The following is a 23,106-nucleotide window of genomic DNA, read 5'->3' on the forward strand; positions in this document are numbered from 1 at the left end:
TGTTAACAAATTTCTCTTCTTCAGATGTGCTTTCCTTTCCACTGCCAGTCTACATTTTATATCCTCTCTACTTTGACCATCATCAGTTATTTTGCTACCCAAATAGCAATACTCCTTTACTACTTTAAGTTTCTCATTTCCTAATCTAATTCCCTCAGCATCACCCAATTTAATTCGACTACATTCCATTACCCTCATTTTGCTTTTGTTGATTTTCATCTTATATCCTCCTTTCAAGACACAGTCCATTCCATTCAACTGCTCTTCCAGGTCCTTTGCTGTCTTTGACAGAATTACAATGTCATCGGCAAACCTCAAAGTTTTTACTTCTTCTCCAAAGATTTTAATACCTACACCAAATTTTTCTTTTGTTTCCTTTACTGCTTTCTCAATATACAGATTGAATAACATCGGGGAGAGGCTACAGCCCTGTCTCACTCCCTTCCCAACCACTGCTTCCCTTTCATGTTCCTCGACCCTTATAACTGCCATCTGGTTTCTGTACAAATTGTAAATAGCCTTTCGTTCCCTGTATTTTACCCCTGCCACCTTCAGAATTTCAAAAAGAGTATTCCAAACAACATTGTCAAAAGCTTTCTCTAAGTCTACAAATGCTAGAAATGTAGGTTTGCCTTTCCTTAATCTAGTTTCTAAGTTAAGTCGTAGGGTCAGTACGCCCTCACGTGTTCCAATATTTCTACAGAATCCAAACTGATCTTCCCAGAGGTCGGCTTCTACCAGTGTTTCCATTCAGCTGTAAAGAATTCACATTAGTATTTTGCAGCTGTGACTTAATAAACTGATAGTTCGTAAATCTTCACATCTGTCAACACCTGCTTTCTTTGGGATTGGGACTATTAGACTCTTCTTGAAGTCTGAGGGTATTTCGCCTGTCTCGTACATCTTGCTCACCAGATGCTAGAGTTTTGTCAGGACTGGCTATCCCAATGCTACCAGTAGTTGAAATGGAATATTGTCTACTACCGAGGCCTTGTTTCGACTTAGGTCTTTATGTGCTCTGTCAAACTCTTCATGTACTATCATATCTCCCATTTCATCTTCATCTACATGCTCTTCCATTTCCATAATGTTGTCCTGAAGTACATCACCCTTATATAGACCCTCTATATACTCCTTCCACCTTTCTGCTTTCTCTTCTTTGCTTATAACTGGGTTTCCATCTGAGCTCTTGATATTCACATAAGTGGTTCTCTTTTCTCAAAGGTCTCTCTAATTTTTCTGTAGGCAGTATCTATCTTACCCTTACATGTGTCCTCAAGCCATCCATGATTAGCAATTTCGCACTTCCTGTCGATCTCATTTTTGAGACATTTGTATCCCTTTTCGCCTGCTTCATTTAATGCATTTTTATATTTTCTCCTTTCATCAATTAAATTCAATATTTCTTCTGTTACGCAAGGATTTCTAGCAGCCCTCGTCATTTTACCTACTTGATCCTCTGCTACCTTCACTACTTCATCCCTCAAAGCTACCCATTCTTCTTCTACTGTATTTCTTTCCCCCATTGCTGTCAATGGTTCCATTATGCTCTCCCTGAAACTCTGTACAACCTCTGGTTTAGTCATTTTATCCAGGCCCCATCTCCTTAAATTCCCACCTTTTTGCAATTTCTTCAGTTTTAATCTACAGTTCATAACCAATAGATTGTGGTCAGAAACCACATATGCCCCTGGAAATGTCCTACAATTTAAAACCTGGTTCCTAAATCTCTGTCTTACCATTATATAATCTATCTGATACCTTCTAGTATCTCCAGGGTTCTTCCATGTAAACAATCTTCTTTCACGATTCTTGAACCAAGTGTTAGCTATGATTAAGTTGTGCCCTGTGTAAAATTCTAACAGGCGGCTTCCTCTTTCATGTCTTACCCCCAATCCATATTCACCTAATATGTTTCCTTCTCCCCCTTTTCCTACTCTTGAATTCAAGTCACCCATGACTATTAAATTTTCATCTCCCTTCACTACCTGAATAATTTCTTTTATCTCATCATACATTTCATCAATTTCTTCACCATCTGCAGAGCTAGTTGGCATATAAACTTGTACTACTGTAGTAAGTGTGGCCGTGTGTCTATCTTAGCCACAATAATGCGTGCACTATGCTGTTTGTAGTAGCTTACCCACACTCCTATTTTTTTTATTCATTATTAAACCTACTGCTGCATTACCCCTATGTTATTTTGTATTCACCTCATCAAAGGTCTTGTTCCTCCTGCCACTCATCTTCACTAATTCCCACCACATCTAACTTTAACCTATCCATTTCCATTTATAAATTTTCTAACCTACCTGCCCGATTAAGGGATCTGACATTCCACACTCCGATCCATAGAATGCCAGCTTTCTTTCTCCTGATAATGAAGTCCTCTTCAGTAGTCCCTGCTCGGAGATCCGGATGGGGGACTATTTTACCTCCGAAATATTTTACCCAAGAGGACACAATCATCATTTAACCATACAGTAAAGATGAATGCCCCCGGGAAAAATTACGGTTGTAGTTTCCCCTTGCTTTCAGCCGTTCGCAGTACCAGCACAGCAAGGCCGTTTTGGTTATTGTTCCAAGGCCAGATCAGTCAATCGTACATACTGTTGCCCCTACAACTACTGAAAAGGCTGCTGCCCCTCTTCGGGAACCACACGTTTGTCTGGCCTCTCAACAGATAACCCTCCATTGTGGTTGCACCTACGGTACGGCTATCTGTATCGCTGAGGCTATCTGTATCGCTGCAAGCCTCCCCACCAACGGCAAGGTCCATGGGTCATGGGGGGGAGGGGGGGGAGGGGGGCTAACAATTATATTGCATTGTAAACAGTTCTTTCTGCAACAATTGTACAACCTTCTAAGTTTTCAACCAAAACTTCCTTGTTAACAGAAAATCCTCTTTCAATGGCTGTGTTTCCTGAAACATGCGTAACAGCTTCTGCACAAACTTGATGAAGTCATGGTTCACACTTTGCAGTAAATTCATCAGAAAGTGATCAAGTTTGTCCTGCTTAGGATTGAGCTGCTCAGTTGTTTTTCAGAATATTCACAAAATTTGAAGTATCCTCTCTTTATTATGTCAGATGTTGATGGAGTCCCACCTTTTTTTGACACACAGTCTTCCAATGCAATTGTCATTCGAGAATTTCGGAAAATAAACGTCTGCACACCTTTGGGTGATAAACATGAGCTACCTTTGACTATCTTTAATTTCAAAAGTATCTTCTCAGAAATTTTTATACACAGACTTTGCAAATTACCTGTGCACTTATTTCTGAAAATAAGGATAAACTTTTCTATGTAGTTCCTGTTAGCAGCAGTGGCACAAATGCAGTATCTACATTAAAGACTTGTTTTACAACATTTTTTTGGTAACAGTGTTTTGTGTGTGTGTGTGTGTGTGTGTGTGTGTGTGTGTGTGTGTGTGTGTGTGTGTGTATACGCACGCGCATGCGCGTTTCAGAAGAAGGCCTTTTGGCCAAAAGCTCACATGTTTAGGACTCTTTTTGGAGTGCCTGTCTGAGACTCAGCATCTCCTCTGTACAGTGGCAGTCTATTCTGCTCACAATATTGTCATTACCAAATGGTTCAAATGGCTCTGGGCACTACGGGACTTAACAGCTGAGGTCATCAGTCCCCTATTGTCATTATCCCATTTTGGATTTTCCAGTGTTTGAAAAACTTCTATGATTTTCACAAAGCTAATCAGAGCTGCAAGCATGGCATTCTAGTCTCATACTTGTGTATTTGCTGGTTCAAGTCTAACTAGATAGAACTCTTCCATTACTTTTATTTGGCTCCTATATTTAGTTTCATACTGATACACTGATTATCACTTACATTTCTAGTATCATACCTTTTAAATAAAAATAACATTTCTTATTCATAAGTAATAACTGCATGAAAATGGGAGTATTCATAATACATTCTCTTTATCTCTCTCTGTGTATGAGGGGGGGGGTTGTTGTTTCCTGTGTCAAACAAAATGATTTTGTAGTGTTATTTTGCATGCCCACTCAATACACCAGTCCCCAATTAGCTTAGTGCAATCTTCGTTTTATAAATATATATTAACAGGGAGGAAGAAACACAGAGAATAACCAGAACTCCAGCAGTGACTGAGCAGCCCTCCTGAGTGGCACTAGCAGTCTGCGCGGGCCTGGGTAAGTTTCTTTGCTGCCGGAATACTGGTTATTCTTTGTGTTTCTGCTATACATATTGATGAAATGAATATCGCCCTGGACTAATTTGGGACTGCTCTATTGAATGGGCACATAAAATTCTCATTTACAAATAATTTTGAATAATTTTGTTTGCAATGGGAAACTAACTAATGCTTTCTGTTGATGGAGGGTGCCAAAAGAAAGATGTGGTGAGCAGAATTTGTTTGGACTGGACAAAATTGCAAATATCTGCTCAAATGACAGAGAAAAGTCACCGGACAACTGTTAGGAGTGAAACCTGATATACAGAACGGTAATAATTCAACATTTCCCCCTATGAAAATTGAGTGGTCATAGGACATTGTGGAAACATTTGTAACAACATGCTGCAGAGAAACAACAAATAAACCATTGAAAGAAACACATTTTAATTTCCATATGAGAAGGTAACATTTGTTAATTGCATACCATGTTTATGTTCAGTGTTACAAACATTGTTCCACGAGATGACCATCTGCATCCATGATCTGGAATCGCACTGTGTATACGATTTCACACTTACAATTTTGAACATGGCCGATAATGCAGCAACCATAGACAAAATTTATAATATTACTTGAAAATACAGCTCTTAGGTTGCACAGATAAAAAATTTTTTACCTGTGCAATCGAAGAGCTGTATTCATCAGAAGACTGCCTTAGAGCAGTTGAAACCTAGGTGAAGTTGAAAATTTTTTTACCTGTGCAACCAAAGAGCTGTATTTTCAAGTAATATTATAAATCAATTTCACACTGTTCACAGCACTTTTTGAATAGTGGAACATAGAATGTTCAGATGTTGTGCCACAGCTCATGCACTGCTTGAAAACTGCACATTGCATCCAAAATTCTCAGCCATTGCAACAGCAATGCCTTCAACCATTTGAGTACAACTGATAATCAGGCTCTCCTACAAGCAATTCCCAAACCACCAGTAAATTCAAACTTCCGAATCATAGTCTTCAACCCTTGTGCAGAAATAGGACATCTCAGTTCTCCTTTAATGCGCTGATACTCATAACGAATTGCAGCACTATTGCTGTTGTTTCAATAAAACAGTTTCACGAGTAAAGCCCTGCTCACCTTGTCCAGATCCATGTCAACTGACTGCAACTTTAACTCGCACCAATGCTTGTGTTTCAACCCTTTCTCATCATTCTAGTAGTGGTGCCTAAAGCAAGTACTAGCCTGTCACCTCTAACTGCTACACACGCTTCATCTGAGAGTATTACCTTAAAGTAGACAGGAGCCATGTCGCCTGCCTCTTTTGGAACTGGGACGCACTCCAGCACCATGTGAGGCATCTTGCTCAGGTGTACTGCCGTCTCAAAGAACACGACGTCCAGTCCTCGCCCCAAAAACATCGCCACCAGGGCCTTGCGAAATCTCTGCAATAAGGGGGACATAAAAATTACTAAAAATGAACAACTTAAAAATCTCATAATTACTCTTTCACACTTTGGGTCCTGAGACACAGTGAATAAATCTGCACCAAAAAGCTGAAGTGACAGGTAGCACCTCAAGGGAGTAATTCATATCCTTATATTTTCTTACCACAGAACAATACTCACAACAACAGTAATTTATACAGTAAGAAAATAATAATATAAAACAATATGTATAGTGCATATGTTCAAATATTGTAGGTTGGTCACAAGTACATGTACTTAATTTTGCAGAATGCAACTTGATTTTCTTTTACAGATTATAATTTAATAATGAGGCACACAATTTGTCTAATACACAACAACCTCTTTTGGGATATGAGCCTCTGTTCAGTACATCGTAATGCAGAACAGGGCAATTTTTAAGGTGCTACTTTACTTTCACTATGTTGGTGGTGTCACAGATTTCCAGTTAGTTTCATACCTCTCTGAGATCACACAATAGATTATTTTTGTTTCTGCCTATTCCCTAATTCTGCTTCAACCTTTTCAAAGAAATGATTTCAGTCAATAGTGTGCAGAGTCTTGATGTATCATGTCAAGGTATCTGCTTTTTGCATAATCTCCACAGATGGCTGACACATGTTGCATTGTTTCTCAGTGTTTTCCTTCTGAAAAATCAATATAACTTTCTTCAAAATCATGAGAATTCATAAGTAATTTCAATCAAACTTTGTCTCATTAGCGACTACTCAGAAGCCGAGACCAAGAGAAAATGGAAGGGAATAACAGAGAGGTCGCACCTGTAACTGTATTCATTTGCCTTTTGGTCAAGTTAATGGCACCTGAATTCTTATGGGTGTAAGCCCCAAAGAAAGTTTCAAAGTCGCCATTTGAGCACAGGAGGTGCTCATCACAATGGGGACAACTATTTGGAATAACTGAGCCTGATAAAAGATACACTTTGTATTTCTCCAGAATATTACGATGAAAAACATAAAAATGGGACAAAATTAAACAAAAATTCTTCAGTGTGATACTTTGGGTCTGACATCAGACATAAAAGAGGTAAGAAATTATAGAATTCTGGCCTGAGCTGCCAGAGTTGGCAGTCAAGCTTATGTGTAAGTATCTTTTTAATTGTGCCTGTCTGCAGCATAGCATGTTATCTTCACGGTAAGTAGCATGTCTGTCTTTTCCTACATTGTTAATACTATGTACTGTAATATATCACACCTCCCCTGATTGTGACATTACACTTCTTATTAAGTTTTGTGATTCTAAATATTGCTTTTAGTGTATTTTTCTCAGATAAAGTATTTCTTACTATCAATTAGGTGACAATTTGAACCATTTCACATCTGCAACCATCTCATTTACCCTTGTCTTAAAATAAAGGAACAAGCCAGATTTCATTCATCTTCTCCTGGTAGCTGTGGAATAGAGAGGATGAAAAGAGAGGTTAATTCACATATTTGTACCATGCGTAGCAGGTCTGGCAAAGTGTGGCTCACGAATCATTCCCCTCCAGTGAGCACTTCCCCCTCCAACTCCACTCATGTCTTGTCGTCACGGCCTGGCTGTTGCCTGTGGTTCACCCGTTTACCAGCAATCGAGTAGGGTATCGTCTCTTTGACATTTCTTCAAATCGTAGACTGTTGCACCTTCATTCGCTGTCCAATTTCAAAGAGGCATTGTTATTTCATTAGTAAGCTTGCTCTCGGTGTTTACTCTCCTGAATTCTGTGCTATTGTTTAGGCTGTCTCTTTGGTTTATCTCTTTGGCTATTATTCTGATTTCGATACTGGTTTTTACTGTGACTGTTTTTCTATTAGGGTCCTTTAGAATATGAAAAAGAAATAAAACTGAAAAAAATTGTTTACAATGGTGAGTGAGGAATTACGTACTTTCTTGTAACAAATTCTAATGAAAAGCCCTAATGTTTAATGTGTAAAAAATGCGTAGGTCAAAACAAAGGTACTTAATATGTCTCAACATTTCTTTTTGTTCCATGAAGCAACACACAGGCACTACCCTAGTGACCAGGGTTGGTCTGAGAACATTTTTCTACACAAGTGACTTATTGTTTGCTCCCTCCTTCCCGTCACCCTCATACATTTTCAGTTGTTTTTGTTACTAACTGCGATACGTGCTGTGTGCAAATCTTGCATTTGGGTGGCTCCCTTGGCATAGCACTCTCAGTGGCCACTACTAATTGTGATAAATCCTGCTCAGATATCTTATAATTGTTGTGCCACTGACAACCCTCTTAGCTTGATGCCCCAAAGAATGGCTCATGTCACTTAGCTCTTAAGCCAGCCCTGCGCATGACGAACAATGTGCTTTTAGTGGGTAACTTAAAAAAAGTTTCCTGAATGATCAAGTCTTAAAGAAATGATTTTAATTGCATCATATGCAGTAGACTTCAAATTAGCAAAAGCTCCAAAATGCTACAGGGATAGCTTACTCATAAAAGAATGTCCAATCAAAAAGGACAAATGCATTTGGTTAAGATTGCGCTTCTAAGCACTTTATAACAGCTGCTTCATCAACTAACACTGTAAAATGTAGAATTTTTGGGATGGAAGACAGCACAAAAAAAGAGACTAAAAACAATGGTTAATATTATTCCTGTTGGGTGGACAAGAGTGGTGATTGGACAGACATTCATCAGCTACTAATTTTTATCTGCTTAATAATGGACGACTTTATGTGTCTGAAGTATTATACACTTTAGCTCCATTGCTCAGAGCAACAGGGCTGGATACATTTAATTTAGTTAAAAGGGTTGTTGATAAAATTGGTGGTTTTAACCCATTAATGGCCACTGTCCCTTTTCTTGGACGTATATATTTTACTTATTTCTACATAATCGATGGAACTTTTAGTCTTTATTGTTGCACCTGTAGGTTCAACTAACTGCTATAATGCCTGTAAATGTACAATAAATAACTTTTTTCTAAGTACTTCACGTCAGGAAACTTATAAACTTGGCGATTTTTTATTCTCGCATTTGGCAGCACTGTATGTCTGCTGGTAGTTCCTGGACGATAATGAGCTGTGATTTAGTTGTCTGGGCTTGTTAGTTATGAACATATGGATGTCCGTGTAAGATTAAGTATACTTCAGATTTTTTCAAGTAAGTGCAATATTTATATACTTTATGCGTTCCAATAATGGGACAATGGCATGTTACACTATCATTTATTGTTGATGTGCCCTATTCTTGTATACACATATTATACAGAGAAGAATTGCATTTTACGTTCTTTATATGTATTTTTTTTTTCTTTCATATTCTATTCGAATTTCACGATTCTAACAGGATAATAACATGCTGTGTGGACATACACTTGAAGAAATTTTAGCAGAACTAGAGAACCATGAAGAAAGTGATGATGAAGATGATGACGTACGATTGGCGATTATTCCACCTGATGCAGATGTAATAACAGATGAAGAAGGCATTGACGAAAATGTACTGAACAATGAGTATGTTGTACAAGATGTAGCCGGTACTTTAGAGCCCATAACCAGCCGAGATGAAGCTAATGCTTCAGTTGTACCTCCAGAAGCCAAAAGAAGGAAAGCATTAGGAGATGGAGCAGAAAGTGGTACGTTATCGACAAAAAATATAAATGTAAGTGGTATAAATGTCAACCAACGTACACAAACACTAGTGAACCAGGGAAAAGCAAGTAAGACAGTGCCCCAGGTGTTTGAGGATTTTTTTTTTCTGAGAAACTAATGGATACTATTATTGAACAAAGCAAAATCTATGCTTGCCAACATAACAAAATTAATTTTCTGCTAACCAAAGAAGAACTAAAATCATTTATTGGCATACTCCTTCTGAGTGGTTTTCATAAGCTTCGTCATGAGAATATGTACTGGGAACAGGCTCCTGATGTCGGTGTTCCTTTAGTTTTCAACTCCATGTCAAGAAATGGGTTTCAGGAAATAAAGAGATTTATTCATCTCAATGACAACTCCAAAACAAGCAGAAATGATTAGATGTACAAACTGAGGTTGTACTTTGAAATGCTGAAAACGGAATTTGGTAAATTTGGCGTATTTCATTCAGAACTGTCAATTAATGAAATGATGGTATTTTATTATGGCAAACATTCAGCTAAAATGTTTCTGAGGGGAAAGCCTATCAACTTTGGATATAAAATTTGGTGTCTTGCAAGTGCCAATGGCTTTCTTTATAATTTTTCGCCATACTGTGGCAAGACTGACAACAAACAGGAGCCATCAAGTGAAAGAGTAATAAATGAACTAACCAGCATAATTCCAGAATCAGAGTATGCGAATTACAAGCTTTTCTTTGACAACTTTTTGCCAGTATTGACACACTGATCACACTCGGAAAGAGTAAAATGGCTCAAATGGCTCTGAGCACTATGGGACTCAACTACTGTGGTCATCAGTCCCCTAGAACTTAGAACTACTTAAACCTAACTAACCTAAGGACATCACACACATCCATGACCGAGGCAGGATTTGAACCTGCGACTGTAGCAGTCGCACGGTTCTGGACTGCGTGCCTAGAACCGTGAGAGCACCGCAGCCGCCCCGGAGAGAGTAAAATGAAAGCTACAGGAACACTAACAGAGATCTGAATTAATGCATGTCCTTTGATTGAGTCGAAAAGAATGGCAAAAGAAAAGGAACGAGGATTCTATGACTACACGTTTGACAAAGAGAACGAAGTTCTGGTTGTGAAATGGAGTGACAACAAACCAGTATGTGTGGCGACAAATTACAGTACTATTACTCTTCTGAGTTCTACCAAAAGATACTCATGGGCAACAAAAAAGGAAATATCTGTTACAATGCCACATCTCATTGAAGAGTACAATGCCCACATGGGTGGCGTAGATCTACTGGACAAGCAGATATCAGTTTATAGGACGAGGATAAGGGCAAAGAAATGGTGGTGACCATTATTCACACACATTATGGGTATCTGCATAGTAAACACACGGCGTGCATACCAAATGGCTAACTCGAATGAGAAGCTCTCACTTTTAGATGTCCGACAGAGAATAGTGATGTTTTACCTATCAAAGAAAACAGGATCAGTACCAAAACGCAGAGGACCACAAGGAAGCAAATTGATGGGAGGACGGGTGAGCACAGATGTATGACTAGATCCAGGAAATCATTTCATTGTGCCAAGTAAAACACAGAAGACTGCAAAAACAACAACAAAAATTTTTGATAGTTGCAATGTTGGTTTACACAAGTTTTTTGCTTCATTTCATACTGAATAGACATTCAATAGTATTAAAACATTCTTTATTAATTGTTTGTGCTGTTTCTTACAATATTATGCATGGGGAATAAGGTTGTGAATTTGGATAGCGCATTTGGCCAATGTCCCAAAAAAAAATGGGACGGTCTACAGTTTTTGTTCTAATAAACTGAAAATTTTCGAAACAACTTTTTATTCAATTAATCAATCAATGTAACGTATTTAAATAAAACAGAAAGAAACTTCCACATGGGAAAAATATATTAAAAACAAAGATTCCAAGACTTACCAAGCGGGAAAGCGCCGGCAGACAGGCACATGAACAAAACACACAAACACACACACAGAATTACGAGCTTTCGCAACTGGCAGTTGCTTCGTCAGGAAAGAGGGAAGGAGAGGGGAAAATGAAAGGATGTGGGTTTTAAGGGAGAGGGTAAGGAGTCATTCCAATCCCGGGAGCGGAAAGACTTCCCTTAGGGGAAAAAAAGGACAGGTGTACACTCGCACACACACACACACATATCCATCCGCACATACACAGACACAAGCCGTGTCTGTGTATGTGCGGATGGATATGTGTGTGTGTGTGAGAGTGTACACCTGTCCTTTTTTTCCCCTAAGGGAAGTCTTTCCGCTCCCGGGATTGGAATGACTCCTTACCCTCTCCCTTAAAACCCACATCCTTTCATTTTTCCCTCTCCTTCCCTCTTTCCTGACGAAGCAACTGCCAGTTGCGAAAGCTCGTAATTCTGTGTGTGTGTTTGTGTGTTTTGTTCATGTGCCTGTCTGCCGGCGCTTTCCCGCTTGGTAAGTCTTGGAATCTTTGTTTTTAATGTAACGTATTTATGTATAAAAGTTTGCAAAAAATGAACTGATAGAGTTTTGGCCAGTAATGGGTTAAAAAATGATGTGTAATTTGCACTGCTGGTGCGCCAGGTGTGGCCAGTAGTGAAAATGATTTCGTTGGTCAATTAAGAAAACATGAAATAAATTATTTAACTTTTCACTGCATTATACACATTGATAAGTTAAGATAAGAGACTGGAATAGAAGGGAGAACCGATAGAGGTACTCAAGGTACACTTCGCCACACACCGTCAGGTGGCTTGCAGAGTATGGATGTAGATGTAGATTGAAGCACGAAATGGGCAAAGTGTCTGAATGCCGTCTGCAATGAAAGATGTAGTGAAAATTATGGATGTAATACTCACAAGAAATCAATCACAGTCTCATTGAAATATTAAACAATGTTTGGAAGAAGTTCATGTGGAATATGGAGATGTACTTCATTTGAAATTCTTTGCCTGAGAGCAGGAAAATGTTTAACTAGTCTTTTTTCCTCCCCTCTCCCACTTACTGTTAGAGAGAAACCTCTCAAGTTTTGTGAATAAAGCAGTGAAATTGAATACTACACAATTTGGAAATAAGCTGAATGATTAACTTTTTTTTAGCAGAACTCAGACTTCTAACAGATTTTGATTTTACAGACCATTTAAATAAATTGTACTTGCATTTGTAAGGAAAACAATGCACTATTTTTGGTATGTTTTCGGATATTAATGGAATCCAGTGTAAACTTACATTGCTTAAGTTGCAACTAAATGAAAATTTGTATCCTTTCCTCAGTTGCTGCAAACTGAAACAAGAATACATGGTGTATATTCTTCAAGATTTACTTCTTCTATTGATGAGATCTCCAGTGTGTGTCAAAGTCATACACTCTTCAAAAATCCAATGAAAATTAGTCTTGGAAATGTTACAAGTGATCCTCAAAATGAAGAGTACAGTTTACAAAATGATCCATTCATGTCATCCAAATTAGAAAGAGGCAATTTTTGAAGTCGTGCAACAAGATAGGAACCCAAAACTCGCAGACTTCGCTCTTAAAGTAAAATCTATTTTCTGGTTCAAATGGCTCTGAGCACTATGCAACTTAACATCTGTGGTCATCAGTCGCCTAGAACTTAGAACTAATTAAACCTAAGTAACCTAAGGACATCACACACATCCATGCCCGAACCTGCGACCGTAGCAGTCGCGTGGTTCTGGACTGAGCGCATAGAACTGCGAGACCACCGCGGCCGGCCTATTTTCTGGTCAACATATATTTGTAAAAGTACATTTTCTTCAATGAAGAACGTTAAATCTGTTCAGAATAATGCAGTGACCAATGAGTCACTCAACCATCCACTCAGTTTTGGTGCAACACAAATTAAAATGAATATCGCCAGAGTTTGTCAAGACCAAGTTAAATAAATATTTAAATATCTCATTAATGTATGTGCAACAGTTTGGGACAAATATAGTTTATGTCTTATGAGATTTATGCGCAGAGTGTAGACAGGGAACACGATCCACAAAGGCTGACAGTCATCCCTAGATCTGATTAATGTAGAAGAGTTTCAGGGCGAAATACTTACTGGAGGGGAACGGCTCATGAGCCATGCTTTGCCAGGTTCATGTATATCAATAAAAATTAGAAGACACACAGCATAATGCAGGCAAAGCGGTCACAAGATATCTTTTGTCAGTATCAGCAACAGTGAGTGAAGAGTGCCAATTTGTGTGTGTGTGTGTGTGTGTGTGTGTGTGTGTGTGTGTGTGTGTGTGTGTGTTACTTCTTAATTTTTATATTAATGGTGCCTGGTTTCAATCTGACTAGCAGTTCTAAGTTGGGAAAAGGGGGAAAAAAGAGGCATAACAATATAAAAAAATATGTATGTGTAACACTGCAGATAGAACCATCAGCATTGCTGAAAATAACATTAAAAATAATGATTTTATTTGTACCTTGTTCTGTAAAGGTGCACTTTGTCAGTAGAAGTAAGAATGACACAAAACAAATTAGATGTGTTTGTTAATTTTACACTTTTTACCTCAAAAAATGTATACATAAACGGTGTAGTGTACAATTTACTGTAAGGTTTTTCTTGCATGTATATTTTCTTGTAACACATCACAGATACTGAAATGTATTAGGGTACCAAATTTTTAATTTTAATAATTGTTGTCATTTTATGATGATGAATCTCATTTACATTGTATCAATGAACTAGCAATAGATCTGTGCACATGTCCCATTACTGACCATGCAATATTTTCCCCATTTTTTGGGTTATTTTTGTCACTCTTATGACTACTGACACTTCAGCTACGAGTAAGTTTGTGATATCTTAATGTTACCCATAGAACCATTGATGATATTACTGACAGTTTTTTATATCGCCACTCCTTTTTCAATCTAGGTCTGAAGTTCACCTCCTGGGCAAATCAAAACAAATCATCATTAATAAAAAAAAGGGGTAATGATCCAGATTTTCATTCATTATATAGGTTTATTTGCACATGACAAGGATAACAAGTAACTGTGCCAAATTACCTGAAATATGCAGCACCGGCATCTCCAAGTGCACTTTGCCCAACCAAAGTTATCACCTACAGATCAGCGGTTATATATAAAAATGAAAGAATGACAGTGCATTTTATTCAGATTTTCTATTTGTGTAATACATGTATCGGTAACATACATCTACATGTAGTATACATACACAGGTTTAGTACGATGGCTGACTGAAGGGTAATGTCTCCACCTTCGCAACTCTTCAACAGTTGGCAGCACTGGTATGCGGCAGGTACTGGCTTGTTCCATAGCCTCTTCTCTCCTGCTCCAGTTAGTGGGAAGCCTTAGCATTGAACAGTTGTGTTGTTATAGTGTAAAGTACGGAACCCTGCATAGACGGTCGGTCAATGCGATTTAAGCAACGTGTAGTCATTGAATCTAGACAGCAGAAAGTATCACCCCAAAGGAGATTCATCAGAGAATGAAAGCAGTTTATTGTAATTGTGTTGATGTGTGTACTGTGCGTCGTAGGGCAAATAAGTTTAAAGATGTTGAGGCGGGAACATCTGACCTGCGTGACAAACAAAGAGTTGGACGTACTGTGACAGCAACCACCGAGTTTCATAAGCAAAATGTTGACAGATTGATTCAGGACAATCATCGTATTACTGAGTGAGATACTGTGAGCACAATCGGCATTTCACAAGAATGTGTGGGTCTCTTTTCCTCTTCTCCTCACAACATGGTGCTGCCTCTATATCCATACTGTGTTTTATTTACTGAACTGTCAATAACCCCTGAATCTCTACCTCATTTCAGCAATGTAAGGCTAGCAATATAAGTCTGGCAGGTCTCACTGAACTTGTGATCCCTAAAAGTACAGGAAAACTGCTACTTTAAAATTCAGCCAGTGCTCTTACTCAAAACTGTACAGCAATCTGAACATAATTTTGTCAAATAATGGAGAAAAACTCTGTGGAGCACTAATAAGACACTGCAAGTATCTAAGTTATTTGAGGCTTTAGAATCTCACCTGCATCTCATCCCAGACATTTTCATCCAGCTGTGTCGAGCAGGAGACGTGTTGAGATGGAATGAGCAAACAGTGGCCCTCCACTATTGAGCGATGAGGTGGGACGCACAGGTACACCTGGAGGGACAGTAAACAGCCACAGTTTTAGGTTCCACATTGTGGCAATCGCCCATAAAACAATCACAACATTTACTAATAAATTATGAAGCAGAAGTATTGGTCGGTAGTTACCATGAATAGGCAAAGTGTGTACTACTACTGACAAACAAATTTAAAAGCAAAAATTTTTGGATTCGAAAGTTCCTCCCTCAAGGAGGGGAGTGGGATAGCTTAGCGAAGGTTAAAAATGAAGGGCAGCTCACTCAGACACTAGCATTACAGGGATTCTCACACTGTGCAGATGAGGGGAGACTGAGACAAATTGAGAGGGGTAAGAGACAGTAAGACGTTGAAGATGACACACTTGTAAGCACTGTGCCAGCTTCAGTCCAGGGGTGTGAGAAGTGTCACATGTTGAGCAATTACTGTGAAAAATTCACAGATGGTGCATACTCATGTGAGACAGCATTTTCAGCACCTGACACAATTTGAAAGTGGCCTCATTGTGGCTCTACTTCTGCCCAGCTGGTAGAATCATAAAATATTCAGATGTGTGGGGCATTTCGATGTAACAGTGGCCCAATGTTGGATTGCACAGGAGAGTAAGCACTAGCATATTCACCGTGGAAATTATGGCTGACAACATCTGATCGTCCAAAGGGAGAATGACTGTGCTGTATATAGAGTGCATCGCAACCCCCTCGCATCAGCACATGCCATCCAACAATCAGCAATACTTGGGATTACCATCCTGAACTTAGGCTGTTGTTAACATCACAACACAAAGAACTGAGTATGGGGTGGTGACACGATTGGGAAGCAGGGTTTGCTGATGAATGGCAAAGCATTACATTTGATAATGAACTGTGGTTCTGCACTAACCTGGATGACCACCTTAAGTGGGTATGATAGCAACCTGCAGAGACGATCCATTCTTTTGTTGGAAAGGCACGGCAGTGTTACCCCTGGAGTACTCGTGTGGGGGTTGGATCAGAACCTGTTCTGACAGTCACCAGGGTGATGATCAAAATAAAACTATGAGGCTGGCCAAGGAGACAGCACGTAGAATATTGGGCTAAGGTCCAAAAGCAAAAGCATGGCAAGGTACTGATATCAAAGCTATGTTCTACAAGAAGTCTCTCAGTCCTGGGCTTGAGCAGGAGAGAAATAAAAGTTATGGGTGCACTATTGACAAGCCATGTGAATTTCAGAAAACACCTACAAACAATGGGGATAATAGAAGTAGACCCCAAATGTAGGATTGTGGTGTGGGCAAGGAAACTGCATCACATTTGATCTTCGAATGTGACGCACTGGAGATTATAAGACATAGAATATTCGGATCAACCAGACCTGAAGAGATGTGTCCAGCAAAGCACTGGTAAAGGATCTCCTTGCACTGTTCAAGGGTACTGGTTGGCTTTACTAGAGACATAGGGAATGATACCACACAATAAACTCTGTTTCGATGTGGACAGCAGCGGGCTTGACCAATGTTGTTATTTTGCTTCCCTGATAAAATCAAAATCAAATAAATTGTGTGGGGAGCCATGACATATTACTTCAATTCACAGCTGGTAGTGACTGAGATGACTCTAAAACACTAGTTATGAACTATAGAGGGAACCTGGAGAAATGTAGCAAATTAAGGGGGTGAGACTTGAACAAACTGAAGGAATCAGAAGTAGTTGCGAGTTTCAAGAGGTGCATTGTGCCACAATTGACTCAATAAACATAATGGAAAATGTTTTGAGATATGAAATAGTGAAGGCAAAAGAGAATCGAGTAGGCCAACCAACAAAGCCTTCCATAAAATCCTGAATAACACAAGGGATTTTGAGTTTAATTGATGAAAGGAGAAGGTATTATTACTAATGAAAAAATAAATGAGAGTGACAGAAAGTGCAAAATAATGAAGCAGGTGTGGCTAGAGGTCAAATACAAGTTTTGAGGAGCATACATGACTAAGGGAAAGATATATATGATATGATACTGCAAGAGGTATGAGAGAGCGAGCACTGAAATCAGTAGGTGAAACAAAGTCCCTGGAGTAGATGACTTACCTTCAGAATTATTGATATCCATGGGAGAACTACAATGACAACTATTCCATCTGCTGCACACGTTGCACGAGACATGCGAAACACCCTCGTGCCTCAAGAAAAATGTAATAATTACCATCCCAAAGAAGACAGGTGATGACAGGGGTGAATACTACTGAACCATCATTTTAATACACATACTGCCATGAATCATTTGCCGAAGAACAGAAAAACTGATAGAAGCTAACAGTGTGCAGATCAGTTTGCATTCTGGAGAAATATAGAATCACATGAGGCAATACCGACCTTATGATTTAGCTTCGAATCTGGACGGCAGAAATGGAAACATCTATCTGTAGATACAGAAAACAATGGAGCAAAAGGTTATTTACAGCTTGTACGGAAACCAGAGTAGAGTTATGAGTCAAAGGACATGAAAAGGAAGCAAAAACTGAGTTGTAGTCAATCTGTATACAGAACAAACACTACAGAAAACTAAAGGGAAATTTGGAAAGAGAATTAAAGCTCACATGGAAGAAACTAAAATTTTTAGGTTTGCTGATAACAGTGTAATTCTGTCAGTGACAGCAAATGACTTCAAATGGTATGAAAAAGCCTTGAAAAGACACCAACAAAAGTAAAACAAAGTGAATAGAATGTAGTCAAATTAAATCAGGTGACAACGAGGAAATTAGATTAGGAAATGAAGCACTAAATGTAGTACATGAGTACTGTTACTTGGGCAATAAAATAACTGATGATGGCTGAAGTAGAGAGGATATAAAATACAGACTGGCTATAGTGAGAAAAGAACTTCTGAAAAAGATAAATTTGTTAATATTGAGTAGAAATTTATGTGTTTGAAAGTTCTCACTGAAGAATGGACAAATGAATTTTAAATATTTGGGCGTTAAACAGCATGGACATCAGCACCCTTCCACAAAGTTGTGGTACTGAGGAATGAATAGTACTCTTCATAAAATGAAAAGCAAAGGCCATATAACAATATCCACAGTGGTAGAAAATTCACACAGACAGTTTCCAGTAAACCTAACCATAACACTGTCATACAATACAAGAATTAAGAAAATACTGAAAGTCAGTAAGAAGGTTTGTTGTTGTGGAACTAGCAGGCTGAGCCAACCACTAAAAACACATTAAAACCTCCTCCACTTAAGTAGGGGAGGAGTCATGCACCACACAAAATGCCAACAACGTTCATGCTACTATTTTGTCATCACCTATCAGTATTCAAAACACAGAGGACTAAAAGATGGTACAATCATGAGTGTGCCACTGAAAACACTGCATTCCGGTCAGTCTCCTTGCCGCGAGAGGTAGGTGTGTGTGTCATTGGACAGTGTCTGAAATGAAGGTGGGTGAGGACCACTTTGTCTCATCATGGAGTTTAAAAGTAAGTGCACTGTGGGCAAACTATGGATTTGACAGGCTGCAGCTTGTTGTTAGCCACTTCCAGCTGCTGTCTTTCCCACTGTGTCACGGTGCTGTATTGTACGGAAATGAAATACGGACTACAAGCATTCAGACAAGAGAAGAGAAGCTTTCAAAATTCAGTGCAACACAAGTACACTAAAGATTAGATGAATGGCTCAATAATTAATGGTGTGGTTCACAATGAAACTGCGGAAAAAGAAATTTACAGCGCAAAATGGCTAGCAGTTTGTAGGACGTGTCCTGAGACATAAATAATTGCCAGTTTGGTAATTGAAGGGAGTATGGAAGGTAACAATGTAGAGTGTGACCAAGGCTGGAATGGAATAAACAAGTTCAAATGGATGAAGGTTGTAGTAGTTATTCAAAGATGAAGAGGTTTGCACATGGTAGACTAGCAGCAAAGAGAGCAGCATGAAACCAATTTTCAGACTGAAGAGCACAGCCACAACAGTACTGTGTGTATCGTAGGAATAAATCATTGTCAGTACTTCGGTCCAGTGGACAGTAATTGTAGACAGAAATAATGTGCTACACTGAATACATATTTTGGAGCGTAAATGGCATAACATATGTACATGTATTTTGACACTGTCCATACATGTAACAAGCACAAATAAACAAATATTCTACAACTAGTAAAGAAATTGAAAATCTCCAGTGGAATGTAAAAAAAATAACGAAAGGATAAAAATCGTCTTACAGTTGAGGCATCGAGTTGTCAGCAAGCAGTTAAGTGAGTCTGAAAATGATGCAAAGCTTTGAGGTGACTCCTTTACAGCTATTATGTTAGCCCTGAAGAAAGATTCATCAGAAACCTTAGCACATCTCTGTGTGTAGCGTACATACCCACCTATGACTCAGCTATACATTACCTTTACATTCAATCAAGACTTTGCAGTAGCCAGTCACTCGATACAGATAGGTACAAAACGAGACAGTGGCGGCAACTCACGTGGTCGCCGAGTGCGGCGATGAGGTGCTTCTGCAGCTGCCGGCCGCCCAGGCACCAGCGGCAGCTCTCCAGGGCCTTCGCCACCCACCTGCTGTCCGACACGGCACGCCGGTGTTCCGCATCTGCACTCGGCCGCCCCGTCTCTGCAGCTCCACCCTCCACTCCCTGCATATAATGAAAGTTAGTGACAGTAATCTGTAACCTATGTGCTGTAATCCGTCTGGTGACATCGGTGTGGAACAGAACTTTTTCAATATTGTCAGTCATCATTTTTGTGGCAGAGGACTGTAAGCGGTAGAGATGCTGGTTACAAGTTATCGGCTGCATTAAATTCTACTTAAGATTATATTTATTTATTTAGGTTGATCAAACTGTGGTCTTCTGAACCTACCTTACATTGAGTACGGGTAGCAATGCATTTTATTGAAAGTAGGCTTAGACCTATCAACATAAAACAGTTCTTGCTTTGGTGATGATATACCTTCTATATTCACCAAAATGATGGTCAACTGTGATCCTGAAAAGGACCAAGATGATGTTTTCGGAGTGAAGGCATCAGCCGCCAGAGAAATCTGACGCCCAGGGTATGCCTGATTGGAAGTCTTATCTTGGTCGGAAATCGTTGCAATCTTCGTGGAGGCTCCACTCTAAACGACCTAATTTGCAAACTAGCGGGGACACACTGGGGCTCACATCCACACACTATTCACTCTTCTGCAATGGCACTGTGCTTTTCTACTGCCGAATATGCTTCCCCTGTCTGGTAAAGGTCATCTGACGCCAGACAAATAGACATTGCTTTCAACAAAACCTGCAGGTTGACCACAGGTTGTTTAAGACCTACCCCAACTGATAAGCTCTACTACCTGGCTGGAATAGTGTTGCCATGGGTATGTAGAGTAGTAGCTGCCAACAAGGAGAGATTGAAAGTGGAACAGAACAGTGCCCATCCACTGCACGGACATAATCGACCACAGAAACGGCTGAGATCACAAAAGAGCTTCCTGAGGACATCCGAGAAGCTCACCATTTCAACAGAGCAGGCAAGGCTGGAGTTATGGAAGAAGCTGATGACTTACCTGCATGGATGGGTGCCAGAAAATGAAGAACTACCACCTGGACACAATGAGAGCTCTTGGAATCACCACCAGATGTTAGTGCTATTGCAACAATTTGGTCACGTGTTATCCATTGGACGGTTGCCTGTAAACTCGTGCCATGTCAGTGCTCTTGGAAGAGAGCTTTGGCAGTGACATGGCTTTGTTGTTGTTCCTGCATAGTGATTTGTGAGGATGGAAAAAACTGAGATTCAAGTAGTGCTTAAGTATTTCATAAAGAAAGGTATGAAAGCAAAGGACATTCGTGCTGATTCCCAGAATACTTTGGGGACTGTGCTTCTTTGTATCCAACTGTTGCTAAGTGGACAAATGAATTTAAATTTGGTCAGGAGAGCTTAGATGATGATCTGTGCAGTCGTCGGCTGAGATGCATCACTACTCCAGAAATCACAGCAAAAGTGCACAAAATGGTCATGGAGGATTGCCGAATGAAAGTGTGTCAAACTGCTCATGCTTGCCAGATGTCATCTGAAAGGGTATATTACATTTTAACTGAAGATTTAGAAATGAAAAAATCATCTGCAAGGGCCTTGACTCTTCACACTGGACCAAAAACTCGTGAGAATGGATATGTCAGAACAATGTTGGGCCCGTTTTAGAAGAAAAGAAAAGGCTTTTTGTGCTGTTTTGTGACCACAGATGAAACTTTGGTGCACTGCTATACCCCAGAGACAAAACAGCAGTCAATGCACGGAAACACGCTGATCCTCCGCCACCAAAGAAAGCAAATACAATTCCTTTGGCAGGAAAGGTCATGGCATCAGCGTTCTGGGATGCAAAAGGGGTTCTGTTTGTAGATTATCTTCCCACTGGGCACACAATTACTGGAGAATACTAGGCAAACCTCCTCTAAAAAATGCAACAAAAGACATGCGAAGAAAGGCCAAGTTTAGTAAGGAAGAAAGTCACCTTCCATCAAGACAATGCATGCCGGCACATATGTGACGCCATTGTCATGGCAAAATTACACAAACTAAGGCATGAACTGTTGCCACACCCACCTTATTCACATAATATGGTGCTGTCAGACTTCTATCTCTTCTCAAAACTCAAAATTTTTCATGGTGGATGAAGATTCACTTCAAATGAAGAATTGATATCGAGTTGCCAACTATTTTGCAGGCCTGGAGGAAACTCATTTTCGAGATGGGATCAAGGCACTGGAACATCATTAGACCAAGTGCACTAATCTACAAGGAGACTAAATTGTAAAATAAAAAAAAAGTTTCAGTGAAGAAAGTACTTTTTTTCTATTCCATTCTGAGAACTTTTCAAACCACCTTTGTATATATACATTCTTTCTTTAAATGTACATGTTCTAGGTAAGGATTTCTTAAGACTGTTGTAAAATGTCAACTGAAACTACCAGTTACTGTAATGAGTCACAATCCATTTTTATGTTTGCAGGGCAGTTTTTAAATGAGTAACTGTTTAGCCAAACTTGCATACCCCAACAGGTCCTGTCACAATATCTACTGTTTGTAACATCTCAGCTCAAGAGCGAACCTTCACATTATCTACAGACAAGATATGGCAGACATTTTATGTCAGCCATTTCTTAGAAATATTTGGTAACAGACACAAGTTTTAAAACAAAATAATGTAGACCACTAACTTTAGCACCACTCAATACTTTCCCCCATTAGCATTCTCACAACCAAGATTCACTCAGCATTATTTACATATACCAACGGCGTGTGTTAAAACTGAAGCATCCTTACTAACATTGTAAATGCGAAAGTAACTCTGTCTTTTATGTTTTCACAACTAAGTCACTGAACCAATTTGAATAAAATTTGGTATGGAGATAGCTTGAACACTGAGGAAGAAGATAGGCCACTTTAGAAAGTGTGTAGTACATTATATTTATTGATTTAAAGAATATAATGTGACACGTGGTACAATAATTACTCTTTGAAAAAGCGATTTACTCTCTGGCTTTTGAACTTTATCATATTTGTGAAAATGTTTTCATTGTTTGATATTTGTTGGATATAGATTCCAGCTTTTATGCAAAATACTGTTTCTTGTTGCCCAACCATGTTTTAGCACCTCTGTGCCATCATCATCATCATCATCATCATCATCATCAATAGGTTTTGCTTATTGCACAAGTGTAAAAAGTGAAAATATTTTAGATTGTGACTGACCTAGCAAAATGAGGCCTAAAGACAGTTTTTGTTCATTTTTATTCTTACCTTGATTTTGCAG

The 23,106-nt window shown here is 39.2% G+C and overlaps 1 protein-coding gene across 3 annotated transcripts in view; it reads right to left on the reverse strand.

The window, feature by feature from the left end:
* Window positions 1-23,106, reverse strand: part of LOC126291556 (CWF19-like protein 2) — a 246,200-nt gene that overhangs the window by 99,557 nt on the left and 123,537 nt on the right. For all 3 annotated transcript variants that reach the window (XR_007551811.1, XM_049985067.1, XM_049985068.1), the window contains exons 10-12: window positions 19,778-19,942; window positions 15,230-15,346; window positions 5,441-5,596 (exon numbers count right to left, since the gene is read on the reverse strand). Coding sequence is in view for 2 of the 3 variants with exons in the window: in XM_049985067.1 (XP_049841024.1) it covers window positions 5,441-5,596; window positions 15,230-15,346; window positions 19,778-19,942 (438 nt within the window). In the remaining variant the exon portion in view is untranslated. The remainder of the gene's footprint in view (window positions 1-5,440; window positions 5,597-15,229; window positions 15,347-19,777; window positions 19,943-23,106) is intronic.

Source organism: Schistocerca gregaria, chromosome 9 (assembly GCF_023897955.1).
Source record: "Schistocerca gregaria isolate iqSchGreg1 chromosome 9, iqSchGreg1.2, whole genome shotgun sequence".
Classification (NCBI taxonomy): domain Eukaryota; kingdom Metazoa; phylum Arthropoda; class Insecta; order Orthoptera; family Acrididae; genus Schistocerca; species Schistocerca gregaria.